This window comes from Thamnophis sirtalis, unplaced genomic scaffold (genome assembly GCF_051295495.1).
Source record: "Thamnophis sirtalis isolate CommonGarterSnake01/CBP01778 unplaced genomic scaffold, rThaSir2_p1.2 scaffold_3, whole genome shotgun sequence".
NCBI lineage: Eukaryota > Metazoa > Chordata > Lepidosauria > Squamata > Natricidae > Thamnophis > Thamnophis sirtalis.
The window spans coordinates 127,420,578-127,439,566 of record NW_028261383.1 but is presented as its reverse complement, the minus strand read 5'-3'; the positions used below and the strand labels follow the sequence as shown (position 1 = coordinate 127,439,566).

The window sequence follows — 18,989 nt, the reverse complement described above, 5'->3', positions numbered from 1 at the left end:
GCCGCCGCTCCCGGACCCGGAAGTGTCGCAGCGGAGGCTGGGCCGCTTCGCAGGGCGGCGAGGGAAGGTCAAATGGCGGCTCTGCTGGGCCGGCTGGCTTCTTTAAGTTCCGTGGCCGGCAGGCAACGTGAGTCGGGAAGGTCGGGAGGGCGGAAGCCTACCCGGACTGGGGGTTAACTCTGGGGAAATGGCAGCGGGCAACGCTAACTGGTGGGACTGGGAAGATGTAGAATGTGTGTGTAGTTACGAGCAAGAGGGGGAGAAACGCTTACGCTTGGCGCAGGCAGTGCTTCCTTCGCCTGCAAATGGGTCAGAGGAGTATGTTCCTAGTAGAAGTTCATGCACAAGGTTTGCATTGATTGCAAACCGCCGATCCTTTGCAGAAATTGATGCATTTCGTCCCTGTCCCCGCTTAGGAGCGAGCCTGGAAAAACTCCTACAAAGCTCGCTCTGTTGGGCGATGTTTATTTTATTTATTTTTATTTTATTTATTTCGTCAAGCATGCATTAGATAACATCTATAAGAATAAACATAATTTTGGATACATGAAATGGATACGAATACAAGGGAACATTAAGACAAGGACGGTAGGCAGGCTGGTGAGCTTATGCTGACAGACCTCTTAGGAATGGGGTGAGTCGACAGTAGGCAGGCAGTAGTTCCCAACTTGGGGCCCAATTTGATTTTTAATGGGGGCAATTTGAACTTTGTTTAAACCAAGTTAATGGCCTTTTAGGCTTCCTCCACATGAGTAGAGTTCACTTTTTGAGTAAAGTAAGAATTATATGGTGTGCATCAGGATTTTAGAGATGCTTAGGTGGGGCATGGCCAAAAAAAGGTTGGGAACCATTGGTCTAAGGTTAAAGTTTTGGGGGTTTAGGGAAGAAACCACAGAGTCAGGTAGTGCATTCCATGCGTTGATCACTCTGTTGCTGAAGTCGTATTTTCTGCAATCGAGTTTTGAGTGATTTACCTTGAGTTTGTATCTATTGTGTGCTCCTGTATTGTTGTGGTTGAAGCTAAAGTAGTTATTGACAGGTAGGACATTGTAGCAGATAATTTTATATACTACACTTAGGTCAGACCGAAGGTGTATAGTTGTGAATGATTCTACTAAATCCCAAATGTGCTTCTTTTTCCCCCTCCCAAGAGGCAACTGGACTTTCTGGTTTTTACATTTCACTTCTCATCCAAGAAGCTTCTTCACCTCTCCTTGAATGAGAAGTGAAACATCTTCAAGGAAAAACAAAGAAAGTCCAGTTGCCTCTTGAAAAAGCACCTTTGGGACAACTAGGACCTGGATGATGACTGAGAATCTCATACATACCTAGATTCTACTAAATGTATCTTCCTTGGGGAGTTCAGTCATCTTCCTTCATTGGTGTCACAAGGTACTGTTTTGTTTTAACGGTGCTATGGGTAGGCTTCATCAGCTTTCAGAATTTAGATTATTCTGTCTTTTTTAAAATTATTCTTAAAGGTCCCATTTTGGAGCAGTTGAACAATGTGATATTGACAAAACCCATATGTAGGCTTAAAAAAAAAATCCTAAGAATTTTAGGCCATTTCCTTTTCCACTGACTTCAACCAGTACAGGTAGCCTTCGACTTACAACCTTTCATTTACTGACCATTCAAAATTACAATGGTACTGAAAAGAGTGACTTATGACCATTTTTCACACTTAGGACCGTTACAGCATCCATGTGGTCACGTGATCAGAATTTGGGTGCTTGGTAACTAGCTCATATTTATTTATGACGGTTGCCGTGTCCTAGAGTCATGTAACCATCTTTAGGAACAATTTGACTGAATAATTGATTAACTTATAAATTAATACAATACAATACAATACAATACAATACAATACAATACAATACAATACAATAGCAGAGTTGGAAGGGACCTTGGAGGTCTTCCAGTCCAACTCCCTGCCTAGGCAGGAAACCCTATACCGTTTCAGACAGATGGCTATCCAACATCTTCTTCAAGACTTACAGTGTTGAGGCAGTCACAACTTCTGGAGGCAAGCTGTTCCACTGGTTAATTGTTCTAATTGCCAGGAAATTTCTCCTCAGTACTAAGTTGCTTCTCTCCTTGATCAGTTTCTACCCATTGCTTCTTGTTCTATCCTCAGGTGCCTTGGAGAATAGTTTGACTCCCTTTTCTTTGTGGCAACCCATGAGATATTGGAAGACTGCTATCATGTATCCCCTAGTCCTTCTTTTCATTAAACTAGACATACCCAGTTCCTGCAACCGTTCTTCATATGTTTTAGTCTCCAGTCCCCTAATCATCTTTGTTGCTCTTCTCTGCACTCTTTCTCGAGTCTCCACATCTTTTCTACATCGTGGCGACCAAAACTGAATTCAGTATTCCACGTGTGGCCTTACTAAGGCATTATCAAGTGGTATTAACACTTCACGTGATCTTGACTCTATCCCTCTGTTTATGTAGCCTAGAACTGTGTTGGCTTTTTTGGCAGCTGCTGCACACTGCTGGCTCATATTTAAATGGTTGTCCACTAGGACTCCTAGATCCCTCTCACAGTTACTACTATTGAGGAAGGTACCACCTATACTGTATCTCTGCATTTTGTTTTTGTTGCCTAAATGTAGAACCTTACTCTCTTCACCATTGAATTTCATTTTATTAGATAGTGCCCAATGTTCAAGTTCGTCAAGATCCTTCTGTATCTTGAGCCTGTCTTCTGGAGTATTGGCTATTCCTGCCAGCTTGGTGTCATCTGCAAATTTGATGAGTTCCCCATTTATTCCCTCATCCAAATCATTGATGAAGATGTTGAAGAGTACTGGGCCTAAAACAGAGCCTTGGGGTACTCCACTGCATACTTCCCTCCATGTAGATGCAGTTCCATTGAGGACTACACATTGAGTGTGGTTGGTCAGCCAGTTACGAATCCATCTGGTGGTGATGCTGTCTAACCCACATCCTTCTACTTTATCTAGTAGTAGGTTATGGTCTACCCAATAATTCTGAGTGTTTGATTGCATCTCTGTGGTTTGACACTTTGCTACATAGTTGTATGATATCTTGCTTCAAATACTGTAAAAAATCTACCTGTCCAAGCATCCATGTCCTAAATAGGATGCTGAGGGTTACTATACTGGAAAAATTCAGAAAGGTTTTGCTGGTGTTTGGTGCTTTTTAGTTGTGGTTTCAGCCTCCTGGAACAGTCTCCCCAACCTGAAATCTGGAAGATTGAACTCTCCTGATGTTTTATTTTAGAAAAGCTGTTAAAACTACATTTACTAAACTAAGCTGTAGTTATTTCAAATTGTCTTAAACATGGGGAATTGATTTGCATTTTGGACTGGGAACTGCTGGCTCATAGTGGATGCTTTTTATTATTAGCAGATTAATCATTGCAAACTCTTGCTTTCTTCCCCTTCCTGTAACAGTTTTGCCTGTTCCCACATTCAGTGCAACTGTGGTGAGATTTGCATCCAAAAAAAGTGGAGGCAGCACCAGAAATCGTGGAGGGAACAGAGCTGGAAAAAGGTACGGCTTCAAAAAATTTGATGGTAAGTTTCTCAATCACTTTAATTCGGTTTCCTGCTTATTATTATTATTATTATTATTTACTTTATTCATTAAACATGAAACTCAATCAACTGAAAATCCAAAAATGCATCACAAATACCATTGACTGGTGCTGATGGTTGATAGGGGTTGCTGTCAGCATTCCAGGTATCAACCAAGTACCTTCTTAAATATACAGTGTTCCGAATAGCACAGATTTTTGCAGTTCCGCTGGTGTTGTTGCAGGAAGCTGCAATTTCTTGATGTATTTTATAAAATTCTTGGACATGGTGCTAAGTGCCTCGATGACAATGGGTATCACTGTTACATTATTACATACTTTATTCATTAAACATGAAACTTAGCCAACTGAACATCAAAAATGCATCACAAATACCATTGACTAGTGCTAATGGTTGATATGGGTTGCTGCCTAAATATCAACCAAGTACCTTCTTAAAATATACGATGTTCCGAGTAATGCATTGTTTTGCAGTTCCGCTGGTGTTAATGCAGGAAGCTGCAATTGTTGTTGTTACGTTTATTGTGTTTATTATGTTTATTATGTTATCATTAACAGCCCATCAAAAAACCAACTGAAAAAAAAAAACCAAATTAATTTTCTTGCTCTTTGCTATCAAACATGGACTATACTGTTTGAAGGGTCCTGAGGCCATGGCTTTGGTGATTGAAGAATCCTTTCCCTTCCTCTTCCCTTTGTTCCATCCAGTTTTGTCACTTCGGCCAACTTTATTCTTTTTGGGGTCGTGACCCGACAAATGCGCGAACGACAAAAGCGTGCCGACAAAAGCGCGGCGCTAAAACCACGATGTCAAAAGCGCGCCGACAACAGCACGCCGACAGAAGCGCGATTTAAGTTAAGGTAAGGTTTAGGGTTAGGGTTACAGCGCGCTTCTGTCGGCGCGTTGTTGTTGGCGCACTTCAGCGCTCATTCGTCGGCGCGCTTTTGTCACCGCGGTTTAGTCAGGCGCACTTTTGTTGTTCGCGCATTTGTGGGTGAACCTTTTGGGGTTTGGGGTTTTTTTCTTTGTTTTTGAATATTTTATACCAATTTGTTAAGTGGCCTAGAGTGGCTAAGAGTTTTGGGCAGCATATAAATTTAATCCATTATTATTTTCATCTGTTCACAACAACGTGAGGTCACAGCTGCCAGCTCTTTAGCTGGTGTTGGCCTGCATATGCATTGAATCATTCTCAAGAACGTTGGCTGTTCAAATGTATCGGTAAACAGGTAGTCCTCAATATATGAGCACAATTGAGCCCAAAATTTATGTTGCTAAGTAAAACATGTTAAGTGAGTTTTGCCCCATTTTATAATCTTTCTTGCCACAGTTGTTAAGTGAATCATTTCAGATGTTATGTTGGTAATCTTGTTAAGTGAATCTGGCTTCCCTATTGACTTTGTTTGTCAGAAGGTTGCAAAAAAGGATCACGTGGTCCCAGGACACTGCAACGGTCATCAATATGAGTCAGTTGTCAAGCACCCGAATTTTGCTCCTGTGACCAAGGGGATGGCGCAACGGTCATAAGTGTGAAAAACGGTCATAAGTCACTTTTTTCAGTGCTGCTGTAACTTTGAACGGTCATTAAATGAACTGTTGTAAGTTGAGGACTACCTGTATTACAGTATATGTGCAGGTCTAATCAGTGTGATCTGCAGTTGACAGATGGAAATTTCGTCAATGCATTGCCATGTTAGGTACTATGTATTACGGTTTGTTCCACAGTCAGCAAGATGGTTAGACTGGATTTGGCATTTTTAGCCACCTATTGATTCCCAAGGACCTGGGATAGGGAGATGTTGTTATTTGATGGCATTAAAATATTGTTACAGGATATAAACTATTTCAGGTAAAGTTGCCTTTTGCAATTGATGAATATGATTTGGCCATCTGGATAGTCCTGTGTTATGCCTGTAAACTATGAGACAGCCAGTAGGTGGTAGAACTGCAATAGTATACTGCAAAATTGTGTCTATTTCTTGCAGAATGTAGATCCACTATTTACAATTAGTGCTTATATTCTGTACATTTTTCTTTAGAATATAACTTGGGGGGGGGGGAGGATACAATAGCGCCATGATGGCGAACCCATGGCACGTATGCCACAGTTGCCACGCAGAGCTCTCTCCCGGGTACGCGAGCAGTTGTCCCAGCTCAGCTCCACCGTGCATGCGGCATGCCTCCTGGCAGCCAGCTGGTTTTTGGCCCTTTGCTGCACATGTGGGGGGGGGGGCGCAGGGCGCATGTGGGAGATATGTGCTCATATGCAGGGATGTGTGTGAGGGGCGGAGTGTGGATGCATGGAGGTCACACACATGTTGGGGGGCGGGATGCATGCTGGGGAGGTTGCACATGCATGCATAGGGGCACAGGAGGGTCATGTGTGCATTACATCATAGGTGAGCGCACGCGCGCTTTAGGCACGCAGCAACAAAAAGGTTAGCCATCATTGCAATAGGGAGAGTCTAAATAAATTACCAATAAGTAATTGGTACTGAGAATTCTTAATCAGGTTTATATAACTCTGTAGAACATTGCTGGTTTTTCCTTTACGCCATCCTTGGTTGCTGGCGAGTAAATCTGGTTGGTAAATTGGGTCAAAATTATAGCCAGTGGTGTTATTGGGAAACCAGAGGGAAAATAAAGATATTCAGTAGACTACATATTGTGCAGAAGTATCCTTCCAAAAGCACCTCTGATAGCAAAAATAACGTTTAAGCCAAAAGCCCTTAGGGGACAAATATTTACCTTCCAGCCCTATGATTCGATCATTCTCTGATCATGTCCAGAATGCCTTTTATGAAGTCCAGTGTGCAATGGTAGATTTGTTACTCTTGATGTTACCGCAAGGGTCCCTTGTTGTAGCAGACGCATGGTCATAGAAATTTGAACATGTGTTAACTGAGAGAAGGAACAGTGTGGGAGGAAAGGAAATGAAAAAAAATATATAGCAAAGCTTGGCTCCAATCCCCCTTTTCTCTCTAAAGCAGGGCTTCTCAACTTCAGCCTTTTAAACTCTCTGCATTGCCTGGGGATTTTTGGGACTTGGAAGTCCACACAACTTAAAAGTGGTTGAGGTTGAGAAACATTGTTCTAACAGTCAGATGTTGAAGCAGAGTCCAGATTTTGGGGGAGGGGGAGGATAAGTTGAAAGCCCTTTTTGTGGGGGTTGCTTTTGTAGAGCTATGCACACATGAAGCTTTAAGGAAATACAGGTAATCCTCAATTTATGACCACAGTTGAGCCCAAAATTTTATGTTGCTAAGTGAGAAATATGCTAAGTGAGTTTTTCACATTTTACAACTTTTCTTGACACATTTGTTAAGTGAGCCACTGCCATTGTTAAGTTACTCACATGATTGTTAAGTGAATTTGGCTTCCCATTGACTTTGCTTGTCAGAAGGTTGCCAAAGAGAATCACATGTCCCTGGGACACTGCAACCGTCGTAAATATGAGTCAGTTGTCAAGCACCCGAATGTAAATCATATAACCATGGGGATGCTGCAATGGTCATGTTATTTTTCCAATGCCGTTGTAACTTTGAACAGTCCTTAAGAGAACTGTTATAACTCGAGGTCTACCTGTATGCTAAAAAGAGTTAAAAGTCTAGCCCTGGAAATAAGGAGACTGGGGTTGGGGGGGAGTCAATAGTAATTAGTAATTTAGTAATTTAATAATTTAATAAATTTGTATGCTGCCCAATCCCGTAGGGTCAATAGTCAATAGTATTCCCCCCACCCCCAATTTGATGATGTAGTGGTGATGACAGTGATGATACTTACGTCGATTTTTATCTTAGGACAGTGTTTCTCAACCTTGACAAATTTAAAATAATGTGGACATCATGCTGGCTGGGAAATTCGTGGAGTTGAAGTCCACACATCCTAAAACTGGCAAGGCTGAGAAACACTGTCTTATGTAACACCTTCATTAAGATAACTGAGCACAAAAATGCAGGGTTTTGCAAGATCATGCACTAAATTCTGAATTCAGAGATTCAAGACTAACGAAAAGAAGTATTTTTTTTAAAACTGGCAGTCAGATGCAATATCTTGTTCGCCTTGCTTGCTCTCAGAATAATCTAAGCAGGATCAGATGTGTTTATCTTCTACCATCCTTGGTAGGAAATGTCAGCTGTTGACTGGATTGTGGAGCCAGAAAAATATCCTAGAAGCAGCTATTAGCAAATACTGTAGTGCTCATATTCTTGACAAAATGTACCTGGAGTTGCTTGAAATCAGTTTTGACTTGAGGAGCTCCTTTCTTTTTTAACAACAAAAAGTTAATTCCATTTAAACTGAATATACTGCAATCAGATGGTCATGGTTAGAGATTTAGACCACTATAAAAAAGAGGATTAGATTAGGGTTATCAATAGTCACTAGTCCTGATGGTTGTTTGGTGTCTCCAGGATTTTCAACAGCACTCCTGACATATCAGCTGCTTTTGTAGGAACAATGGAAAAGAGTGCTTGCCCTCCTTGCTAAGGCTTTGAACTTCGATAGAGACATCTGTTTGAGGGTCATTAAAGGCTGAACTAAATGGGCTATTGGCTTGATGCAGTTCACTAATTCTTTATATGCTTAGCAAATCCAGCTCTCTTGTGATGGAATAAAAATGGGTTGGGGTACAGGGAGCCTGACTTGACCCTAGCATTAACAAAACCTGCAAGGTCAGATGGAATCTGGGAGGACATATATGCAAAAATTCAGGACCACCCCCTGAAGCAAGCCAACGTGTCATGCTTGCAAGCGATCTTTTCTTTTGGACTTCAGGCCTGCCACACTTTCTACTATTCATTCTCCATAGTGAGGGGGAAGGAGTAGCCAGAATGGGTTGACCTTGTCCTCTCATGATTGGATGAGTCAGATAAGCTCTTTGGGCAACGCCCCCTGGCCAGCAGATATTCCCCATATTTGACTCATCCACTCACTGGATAGGTTGCACCACTCTGGACCTCCAGTAATTTACAAAGGATTAAGGAAAATAAACTTGGACCTGGCGAATCCTGCCTTCCTACATCACGCACAGCCTCCTGCAAGGACTGGACTGCCACAAGCCCCCTGGGGCGGCATGCTGCCCTGGCCACTGAGTGAGATGGAGTCACTCAGTGAGGACCTTTGCTGGGGCAACCAGGAGGACAGGGCACATGCTTCCTAGAGGCAAGCCCTTGCCGCAGAGGCTTCTCAGGAGCAGGAGCGCTCCTCCGCTCCCCTCAGGGGTTGAGCCACGAACCGCGGGTTGTTAAAACGCCCTGGAAAGCCTGTGCTGGCAGCTATCACCAGTGAACAAGGTGAGAGCCAGAAAGGCTCAGAAAGAGCTGCGGGAGGCAGGGGGAGGCACGGCAGCGGCAGCCGCATGGCAGCCTGCAAAGGCACAAGCCATTTCCATGTCCTCCAGCAAAGAGGAGCCTTTTGAATTTGGAGCCGGGGGCCATCTTGCAATCACGTGGTTCAAGATGGCGCCCCCCAGCAGCTCAGAGGAGGCCGGCAGGAGCCCAGCTCTCAGCCCTCCAGCAACAACCACCACCGGAGGCTCTGAGGCGCCCTTAAAAAGGTGAGAAACCATCGCAGAGGCATTAGCCAAGGGCGGGAGAGGCAGCAAAGGGCCAAAAGGAGGCTTATCAAGGAGGTTAAAGGGGCAGGTGGTGGATCAATCCCCTCCCTCCAAGCCTACCTCCTAGATGAATCACAGAGGCAGCTGCCACAAGACTTGCAGCAGGAAGAAACCCCCCCCCCCACCTGAGAACTCCTCCCCCCAGGGGAGGGTCCCCTTCGGCTTGTCCTCTGGTGTTACAGCAACCTTGCCTCACGATGTATGCAAGCCCGTTTCTGTCCCTTTTCTGACTGCCAAGTAACAGGAGAATTCCAGAGGCTTCCCCCTTAAGAACACTCTCCTTTAAGTAGGAGAAAGAGGGGGGCGGGGCGAGAAGGCTCTCAATTACGTCAGGAAATTTCTCCTCAGTTTTAAGCTGAATTGAATTGAATTGAATTTTATTATTTATATGCCGCCCTTCTCTGGGAGGACTCAGGGCGGCGAACAATTCAAAAGGGGAAAAGGGGGAACATAAAACGAATACAGATAATTAAAATAAGCAAGAATCACACAACCATACAAGTTGAGAGGGGAGGGAACTCATCACCCCCAGGCCTGCCGGCAAAGCCAGGTTTTGACGGCTTTTCGGAAGGCCTGGAGAGAGATGAGGGTCCGAATCCCTGCGGGGAGTTCATTCCAGAGGGCCGGAGCTGCCACAGAGAAGGCCCTTCCCCAGGTAGTAGCCAGATGGCATTGGCTAGTAGATGGAACCCGGAGTTGGCCAACCCTGTGAGATCTAATGGGTCTGTGGGAGATAATTGGCAGCAGGCGGTCTCTCAAGTACCCAGATCCAATACCATGAAGGGCTTTATAAGTTACGACTAGCACCTTGAAGCGTATCCGGAGACTGATCGGTAACCAGTGCAGCTCGCGGAGGATAGGTGTAACGTGGGTGTACTGAGGTGCACCCACAATCGCTCGCGCGGCTGCATTCTGGACGAGTTGAAGTCTCCGAATACTCTTCAAGGGCTGCCCCATGTAGAGCGCATTGCAGTAGTCCAGTCTTGAGGTCACGAGGGCGTGAGTGACTCTTGCGAGCACCTCCCGGTCCAGGTAGGGACGCAACTGGTGCATCAGGCGAACCTGGGCAAATGCCCCCCTGGTCACAGCCGACAAATGGTGTTCTAAGGTCAGCTGTGGCTCCAGGAGAACCCCCAAGTTGCGAGCCCTGTCTGAGGGGCGTAGATTTTCACCCCCCAGCCTGAGTGATGGAATATTGACCAAATTTTTGGGAGGGAAACACAACAGCCACTCGGTCTTGTCTGGATTGAGTACAAGCTTGTTAACTCCCATCCAGACCCTAACAGCCTCCAGGCACTGGCAGATCATGTCAACCGCTTCACTGAGTTGGCACGGGGCGGACAGATACAGCTGTGTATTGTCCGCATATTGATGGTGTTTTATCCCATGCCGTTGAATGATCTCACCCAGTGGCTTCATGTAGATATTAAACAGCAGGGGGGACAGGACCGAACCCTGAGGAACCCCATATTTCAGGGGCCTAGGGGTCGACCTCTCCTCCCCAACTAACACCGACTGCGACCTGTCCGAGAGGTAGGAGGAGAACCACCGAAAAACGGTGCCTCCCACCCCCACCTCTCGCAACCGTCGCAGAAGGATACCATGGTCGATGGTATCGAAGGCCGCTGATTATGTGATCAACAATTTCATCAGCTTCTTTGCAAAGTCTGCATTTGGCATCATCAGAGGATTTTTTGATTTTGGCCTTAATGGCATTTGTGCGGATAGCTTGTTCTCGCGCAGCCAGGATTAGTGACTCTGTTTCTTTCTTTAATGTACCTGTTGTTAACCATAACCAAGTTTGTTCACTGTCCACTTTATCTTTTATTTTTTCCAGAAATTGGCCATGCAGTGCTTTGTTCTGCCAACTCTCCATTCTTGATTTTATCACATCTTTTCTGTATTCTTGTTTCGTCTGTTGGGCCTTCAGTAGATTTTTGTTCTTTACTTCGATTAATAGATGTTCTTGACTTTCTTTTAAATAGTCAGCCAGTGCATGTTTTCTTCTTCAACTGTTTGCTTCACTTGTAATAATCCTCTGCCACCTGATTTTCGGGGCAGGTACAGTCTATCAGTATCAGCACGTGGATGTAAACTGTAGTGCATTGTCATTAGTTTCCTGGTTTTTTGATCCAAAATGTCCAAATCAGCTGTGTGTCTTATAACTGGTATTGCCCAGGTATTTATGGCCTTGATTGTATTTCTACCATTCAATTTAGATTTCAAAAATTTTCCTAACTCTGTTGGTGTACTCTTGCCTGACAATAGTTTTTACTTCTCCATGCTTGATGTTATCCAACTGCAGAATGCCTAAGTATTTGTAGGCTTCATTTTCGTTGCATTTAATTAATTGGCCATTGGACATTTCAATTCCCTCACATGCAGTGATTTTGCCCCCTTTTATGGATACAGTGGCACATTTTTCCATGCCAAACTGCATTGAAATATCGGTGCTGAATACTCGGACTGTGTTTGTCAATGATTGGATTTCTCTTTCTGACTTTCCATAGAGTTTCAAATCATCCATATATAGTAAATGCGAAATTTTTCCAGCTTCTTTGGCTGTTTGGTAGCTTAATTTCATTTTTTTTAAGATTACTGATAGTGGGATCATTGCGATGATGAAGAGAAGAGGTGAAAGTGAATCACCCTGGAAAATTCCTCGCTTGATATTAACCATTCCGTAGATCTCATTCCCTACTGCCAACTCAGTTCTCCATTGTTTCATCGCCTTTTCAGTAAAGGATGTAATATTTTTGCTAATGCCAGTTATTTCTAAGCATTTTATGATCCAACTCTGTGGCAGTGAGTCAAATGCCTTTTTGTAATCAATCCAGACCATATTCAAGTTCGTTTTTCTGTTCTTACAATTTTCTAATGTCATTTTATCAATTAGGAGCTGATCTTTTGTGCCCCTGCTCCTTCTTTTGTTGCCTTTTTGCTCTACTGGCAAGATGTTGTTTGTTTCCAAATAATCCATCATGTTATCTGCATGTTGCATCTTTCTGAATCAAGTATATTTTTCCAGTTGTCAACCATTCATCAATTTGGCCCTTTTGTAAAATTTCATTCAATTGCCTGGCCAATATTGCATGTAAACTAGTCAGGTATTTGAGCCAGAAACCATGTAATCGGTCCATTCCAGGTGATGTCCAATTCTTTACCTTTTTTTACTCGATTTTTGACCATCTCAGTTGTTATTTCTAATACTTGCATTTGTTTGTTGCCAATGCTTTTCTCAAAGTCATGTATCCACTTTGCTTCCTTATTGTAGTCCTTTGCATTTTCCCACAATTCTTTCCAGAATTCAACTGTGGCCTGCTTTTCTGGTTTTTCACTTTTGATGTCACCATTCACATTAAGACTTTGATAAAAACGCCGTTGGTCTGATCGAAATTGCTGATTTTGTTTATATTGGATGATTCGTGCCTCATATCTTTCAATTTTTCTAGCTGTTGCTGTTATCTGCTGTTTTACAATCTCTACAGCTTCATTGATGTTTCTTGTATCCAATCTATATCTTCTGATTAGCCGATTTATGATTTTGTTGTTTTTAAGCTGTTGCTCATGCATTTTCTTTAAGTTACTAGCATCTGCCCTTAATTTTTTGACCTTTTTGTTCTAATCGGATTTTCCACTTTGGCTTTGATGCTTTTTCATTGTTGTTGTTGTTGTTGTTGTTGTTGTTGTTGTTTTACCTTTGTGGCAGGCCTTTCTTTATTGTGAGCCTTAGCTTCCCTCACTTTATCTTTACACGCACTCTAGGGGCTGACCATTGAACTCCGTCTGTGTTTACATTCAGAATATCTCTGCGCTAATCATAGCCATAAAATCATAGCACACTTATGGCCAGGGAAAAATGTCAGACAGGCCAGTCCCCATGCCAGAACCCACCACAAACTCAGAATGGGATGTCCAACTATGCGAAATCGCAGAAGCACCTCAGATAGCCTATGATCTTAGACAGCATTTGCTGAGGGCAGAACATATAGCAGGGGTGGAGAACATCAGAGCCGACTGGCTCAGCCGGACCGAGGTGGACAATTTGGAGCGGAAGCTGCAGCCAGCAATCTTCAAGGAGCTGGCGGAGTGCTTCGGACGGCCAGAGGTTGACTTATTCGCCATGCCCCTCAACGCTCAGCTCCCGAGGTTCTTCTCCAGGTACCAGACACGGGGGGCAGTAGGGGTGGATGCTGTGCGAAGCCCCTGGCCCAGGGGTCGTCGATATACCTTTCCGCCCTTACCCCTGATCCCCAGGGTCATATGGAAAATCCTTCGGGAGGAGGCGGAAGGGGTTCTGTTGGCCTCACTGGCCCCGGAGGCCGTGGTTTGCAGATCTCCAGTTACTTTCAGGGGAGAGGCCCTGGAGAATCCCCCAGGAGGGTATATCCCTTAACCAGGGGTCGCTGGAGCACCCAGACCTTCAATGGCTTCAGCTGACCAGTTAGCTCTTGAGCGGAGCATCCTGGGGAAAGACTCTTCCCCTCCAGGGTGATGCAGACTATCCAGACTGCCTGCACACCCTCCACAGAGTGTATCTATGGCTCCATGTGGTGGGCCTTTGCGTCATGGTGTAACTCCCTGGGGTACAATCCTATCCAGGCCTCAGTGCCTCAGGTTCTGGACTTCCTCCAGGCAGGCCGGGACAGAGGGTTAGCTCCTAACACAATTAGGAGACAGGTTTCAGCCATCTCGTCAGTTCTCCTGCGTGGCAGGAGCCAGAGCTTGACTCACCATCCTATGGTCAGGCAATTCCTCATGAGGGCTTCCAACCCCAAACCACACACAGTATTCAGGTACCCTTCCTGGAACTTACAAAGGATAGGGGACGCTCCAACAGGTGCTCCATTTGACCCTTTACAAACAGTTTCCCTTAAATTCCTGACTCTTACGGTGGCCTTTCTGGTGGCCATCACCTCCGCCAGGCAGATATCCGAACTGCAAGCTCTGTCCACCAGGGAGGATCCCTGCTTCTTCCACCAAGACAGGGTGGGGTTATGACTGGATCCGTCCTTCATCCCCAAGGTGGGCCCCTGCTTCCATCGAGCCCAGGAACTGATTTGCCCAACTCCTGTCCCACCCGTTGGAGAAGAAGTGGCACACACTGGGCGTAAGGAGGGTTCTGAGGATTTACCTCAGGAGAACCAGGTCAAACAGGAAATCCGAAGCTTTGTTTGTCTTCTTCCAACCAGGTCCTGGGTAACGAGGTGACTTCCACCACAATAGGCAGGTGGTTGCGAACCTGCATTGCCACTGCATACCAATCGCAGGGCTTACAGACACCAATCATATCACAGCTCACTCCATGCGGAGTGCAGCCACATCCACGGCCTGGGCCATGCAGACATCCCTGGCCGAAATCTGCAGGGCAGCCACGTGGGCTTTCCCCTCTCCCTTCGCTAGGAACTATAAACTGGACTCTTTTGCCTTGGCAGAAGCCTCTTTTTCTGCAGGGTGTTGCAGGCGGTTCACAGGGCGGGGCCCATGCCTCAACTGGCATGAGGGGGGGACATGGGGCCTCAGGGGTCTCCCTCCCTAGGGACGTGCAGGCTTTGGTACGTCCCATTCTGGATACTCCTCCCCCCTCACTATGGAGAAAGGGCGCTGGTACTTACCTGATACGCCTCTCATAGTGTGGGGAGGGGTATCCAGTCCCTCCCTGACTATGTTTGTACGACTAAGTGTTATGTTCATGCTTTTATGAAGTTATATAAATACTGATGTTGAAGATGATTAAAGCTAAGAACTGAATTAAGAGTCTGGAGTGAATGGTGCAACGAGTCGGATAGAGCTCTTTGTCAAATATGGGGAATATCTGCTGGCCAGGGGGCGCAAAGAGCTTATCTGACTCATCTAATCATGAGAGGACAAGGTCAACCCATTCTGGATACTCCTCCCCCCACTATGAGAAGAGGCGTATCAGGTAAGTACCAACGCCCTTTTTCTATTGTGGGAAAATGGGAGGGGGATTATATGCAGTTGGGTGATATGTAGCCATAATAACATTCTTCTTAGAAAGCCAAGATCATCCTTGTCTCTGCACCTGGCCAGAACTGGATGGGTGGAACTGCCAGCAAGGCAGTGGAAGATTGGACTATGTGATGAACTTGTGGGTGTGGGGATAGGATCTTGAACTTTCAACTGGGTGGGAAAACCTGGAAGATTTCAGATCCAAGTTTTCCTATATGTGCCAACATGGCATCTGTAATAAAGTGGAACTTTGAGGAAACTTAAGCCTCAGAGTTTTATTTCGTTGGGGGTATTGACACAATGTATGGTTCCTCTTCTGTTCAAAATGTAACATTAATTTATATCCTTAAGGAAGTATATGGGATGTTGAAAAATAATGTTTGCAGTAACAAAGCTGGAGAACATATTACATGGTTTTACTACACGTTTCTTTTTTAAGTCAGAAGAGTGTAACTTCAGTGGGTACAGATTTGGCTGCTGACTTGCTCCGTTTGGAATGAACCAAATCAGAAGTGATGTTGGTTGATCTTGGTGACATATAGCCACATCTGTATCATTCTCTTGGCAATAGTGCTGCAGAGGTTTGTCAGTTTCCTCCCTCCAGGATGTTTGCCAAACTCCACATTTTTCTACAGACCTGACATTCCCTGGTGGTCTACGGCCCAGACCAAGCCCTGAGAACTTCTAAACCAAAACAAATAAGTGTCCACAAACCATCAAGTTACAATGCTTAGTCCAAGGCAGATGAGTCATTAATATGGCTCAGGACATGGACACTCTGGCCCTGTGATGATGCAGAAGGGACTCTTTCCTTGTGTCATCCTGCTCAACATAATCAGTAAGTTACGCAGCTAGATACCAGATTTCTTCATCCTTCTCACACAAATACAAAACAATTCAGTGCTATCATAAGTCCCACTCCCTATTTTCCCATTTAGCTTAGCAGCCCTCCTAATGTTGTCTTCTCCATAATTTCCCTATGAGGAAAGCAAGGATGTCCCCATGAGTCCTTGTAAATTAAGCCATAACATGTTGGGTTACAAGTAGTTCTCGATTGAAAACCCATTTATTTAGCAATTGTTTGAGTTACAAGGGCCCTGGAAAAAGTGATTTACGACTAGTTCTCATATGGCCTCCTAAATATCTCCATGGTCAAATTTGAGTGCTTGGCAACCGGCACGTATTTATGATGGTTGCAGCATTTCAAGGTCTTGTGCTCACCATTTTGTGACCTTCCCAGCTGGCCTCTGACAAGCAAAGTCAATGGGGAAAGCTGGATTAGCTCAACACTCAAATGATTCATTTAATAACTGCAGGGATTTGTGTAATAACCATGGCAACATGGTTGTAAAATTGAGGCACAAATCACTTAACAACTGTCTTAGCAACTGAACCTCTGGTCCCAATTGTGGTAGTAAGCCAAGGACTACCTGTACTTGAATATGGATTCAGGATTAGTGAAATGGAAGAGTTTTCCTTCTTTTCCTTTTGGTAATCTCAAGATGGCAGTCTACACTAAATGGAGTGTAATGTGGTGAATTAATGTATGAATCGAGGCTATTCTGATAATCTGTTGAGAAAATACTTTGGATAGGTGTGCTAGAAAGCCTCAGCCAATCAGACGAAGTAAAATTAGGGGCATGACTCTCAAGGTTTGAGTCTGAGATTTTTCACCTTTGACCTCTTATCTTCTGCAATGGGTCCTATTTTGTGAGAAGGAATGTTAAAGACAGTTGCTCTGTTGTACTTGTCCATTTGTATTCAGCTAAAATGCATTCAAGCTGTCTTGTTTCTGAGGTTTACTTTCTTTAACTCATTTGCAGGACAATTTGTTCATGCAGGCAACATATTGGCCACTCAGCGGGTGTTTCGGTGGCATCCGGGAGCTCACGTAAGATGTTCTCTTTGTTATTTCAAATGCCATTTAATTAAGACTTCATTCCATTTTTTATCAAAGCATCTGTTTCCTTGTCTTAGTCTAAATTATCCTGGAATTAAACATTTTTCATCATGGTCTGTCAAACCTCTTGGTTTCAGTTTTATCCTTTTTTCCAAGAATCTTCCTCTCAGCTGAGACCAGAATAAAATTCTGTTTTTGATCTCTCTTGCTATAAAAGTGTTGACATTAATAACCAGAAACTGGAGCCTGCCTCTCATCCTGATTAGAGTTTCACAGACTTCGAACCACCTATTTAGTAAAAATTCAGATCCAGTGTAGAAATACAAGAATGTGTCAGATACTCTGGAAACCCATCCTCATAGATGGGACAGCCTCCCTTTAGAATATCCTGAGGTAAAGAAAGAACAACATAAGAAAATGCATCTTGGAGCATTGGATGACTTTGATCATTGGAGGGGGAGGGGATCAAGTTGTGAAAAAGGAAAATAATTAGGCATTTCTTTACATTGATCCACAACACAACTTGCATATATTTTTGTAATCAGTACCTTCTAAAGAGAAATGCTTGCTTACTCTGCCCAGAAGTAGCTGGGTAGAATGATATATAAAATTGGGCTTGTTGGAGATACCATCTTTAAAACTAAAATTATTTTCAGCCATTTTTGGATGTGAAGAAATCAGCTGTCACTCAACATTTTTGAGCTCACAAGCTGACATTCCTCTTATTCAGCTGGCATGGAATCAGATTCAGGCTGAATGGGTTCAACTGTGATGTTATTAGAAGTCCAAAACACACCATCAAGAGCAGGTGTCAACAAAAGCTGGAGAGACAAGGAGCAAATGTAATTGACTTGCAAGGAAAAACAAATTACTTGCTACAACCCGTAAATCCAGGCACCCCTGGTTACAAGTATAGACCCTACCAGAACAGGGATTCTGAATTTAATTTGCAGACGTGTCTTTCATTTCTGCAAGTAACTGGAATCCTGCAGTCTCACTTCGACATCTTTGCATTATGCTGTATCCTTCTGGTGATAGCAATGTTTTTCTTGCGCAAGCAGTTTAGCACACAGTTGGCAAACTATACCAGAATTTGAGAATTGTTGACAGTCCCAATGATAGGCATGGGCCTGCGCTCTGCTCCAGAGGCTGCTTCTTCCCTTCTTTAATTATGATTGTGTCTCATTGACCCAGGTGGGGATGGGATACAACAAATGGTTGTATGCTCTTGAAGATGGAATTGTGAGGTTCACCAAAGAAATCTACGTACCGCCTCCCCGTAGCAAGGAAAGCCGAGAAGTGATCTGCCGGTTGCCCAAAGGAGCTGTGCTGTATAAAACTTTCATCAATGTTGTTCCTACCGAAGAAGTGGGGAGGTTTAAGTTGATCACCATGATCTGAGAGCTAGCGCTGAATGGCTTTTGGTTAGTCCTCTGCAGCTGGGAACGAAGCAATATTTGCAGCATCTACAGCATATCATAGAGACATGTTCTTAACACACACCTCTGATGTGTGCTGCTGAAATAAAGATTGATAAGTGTTTCTTTCCAAAACACAACAGTAATACACTGCTGCTCATTTCAGCAGAACCATCTCAAGCCAATTCTTTATTCTTGGGGTAAAAGCAGATGCTGGAGATAGGTTTCCAATTTAAGAGTGTCCTTGAGTATTCTCAGCAGATTTCATACACCAGTAGTGATGTCTACCTGCAGATGTATGACATTTTTTCTTCCCAACTTCAGCACATCACAATCTGGGAACAGTATGTACACATTTTAATGTCATGAGTTATACCAATGTATGCACACAATAAACTTTTGCAGTGCTGCCTGCTATGTACCAAACAGATGTGCAGCTGCTATAGATGCAGTCGAGCAGGAAGTTCCTATCCCATCTCAGCTTCTTCCTTATCCAATGTGTCAAGCACTGATCAGTT

At 44.0% G+C, this 18,989-nt stretch overlaps 1 protein-coding gene across 1 annotated transcript; it reads left to right on the top strand.

Annotated features, from left to right (window-relative positions):
• Nucleotides 1-18,897, top strand: MRPL27 (mitochondrial ribosomal protein L27). The gene is made up of 4 exons (XM_087710004.1): nt 1-127; nt 3,423-3,545; nt 16,977-17,044; nt 18,248-18,897. The coding sequence occupies exons 1-4, from the start codon at nt 73-75 to the stop codon at nt 18,452-18,454; spliced, it is 453 nt and encodes a 150-aa protein (XP_087566130.1). The 5' UTR covers nt 1-72; the 3' UTR covers nt 18,455-18,897.
• Nucleotides 18,898-18,989: the final 92 nt, after the last annotated feature.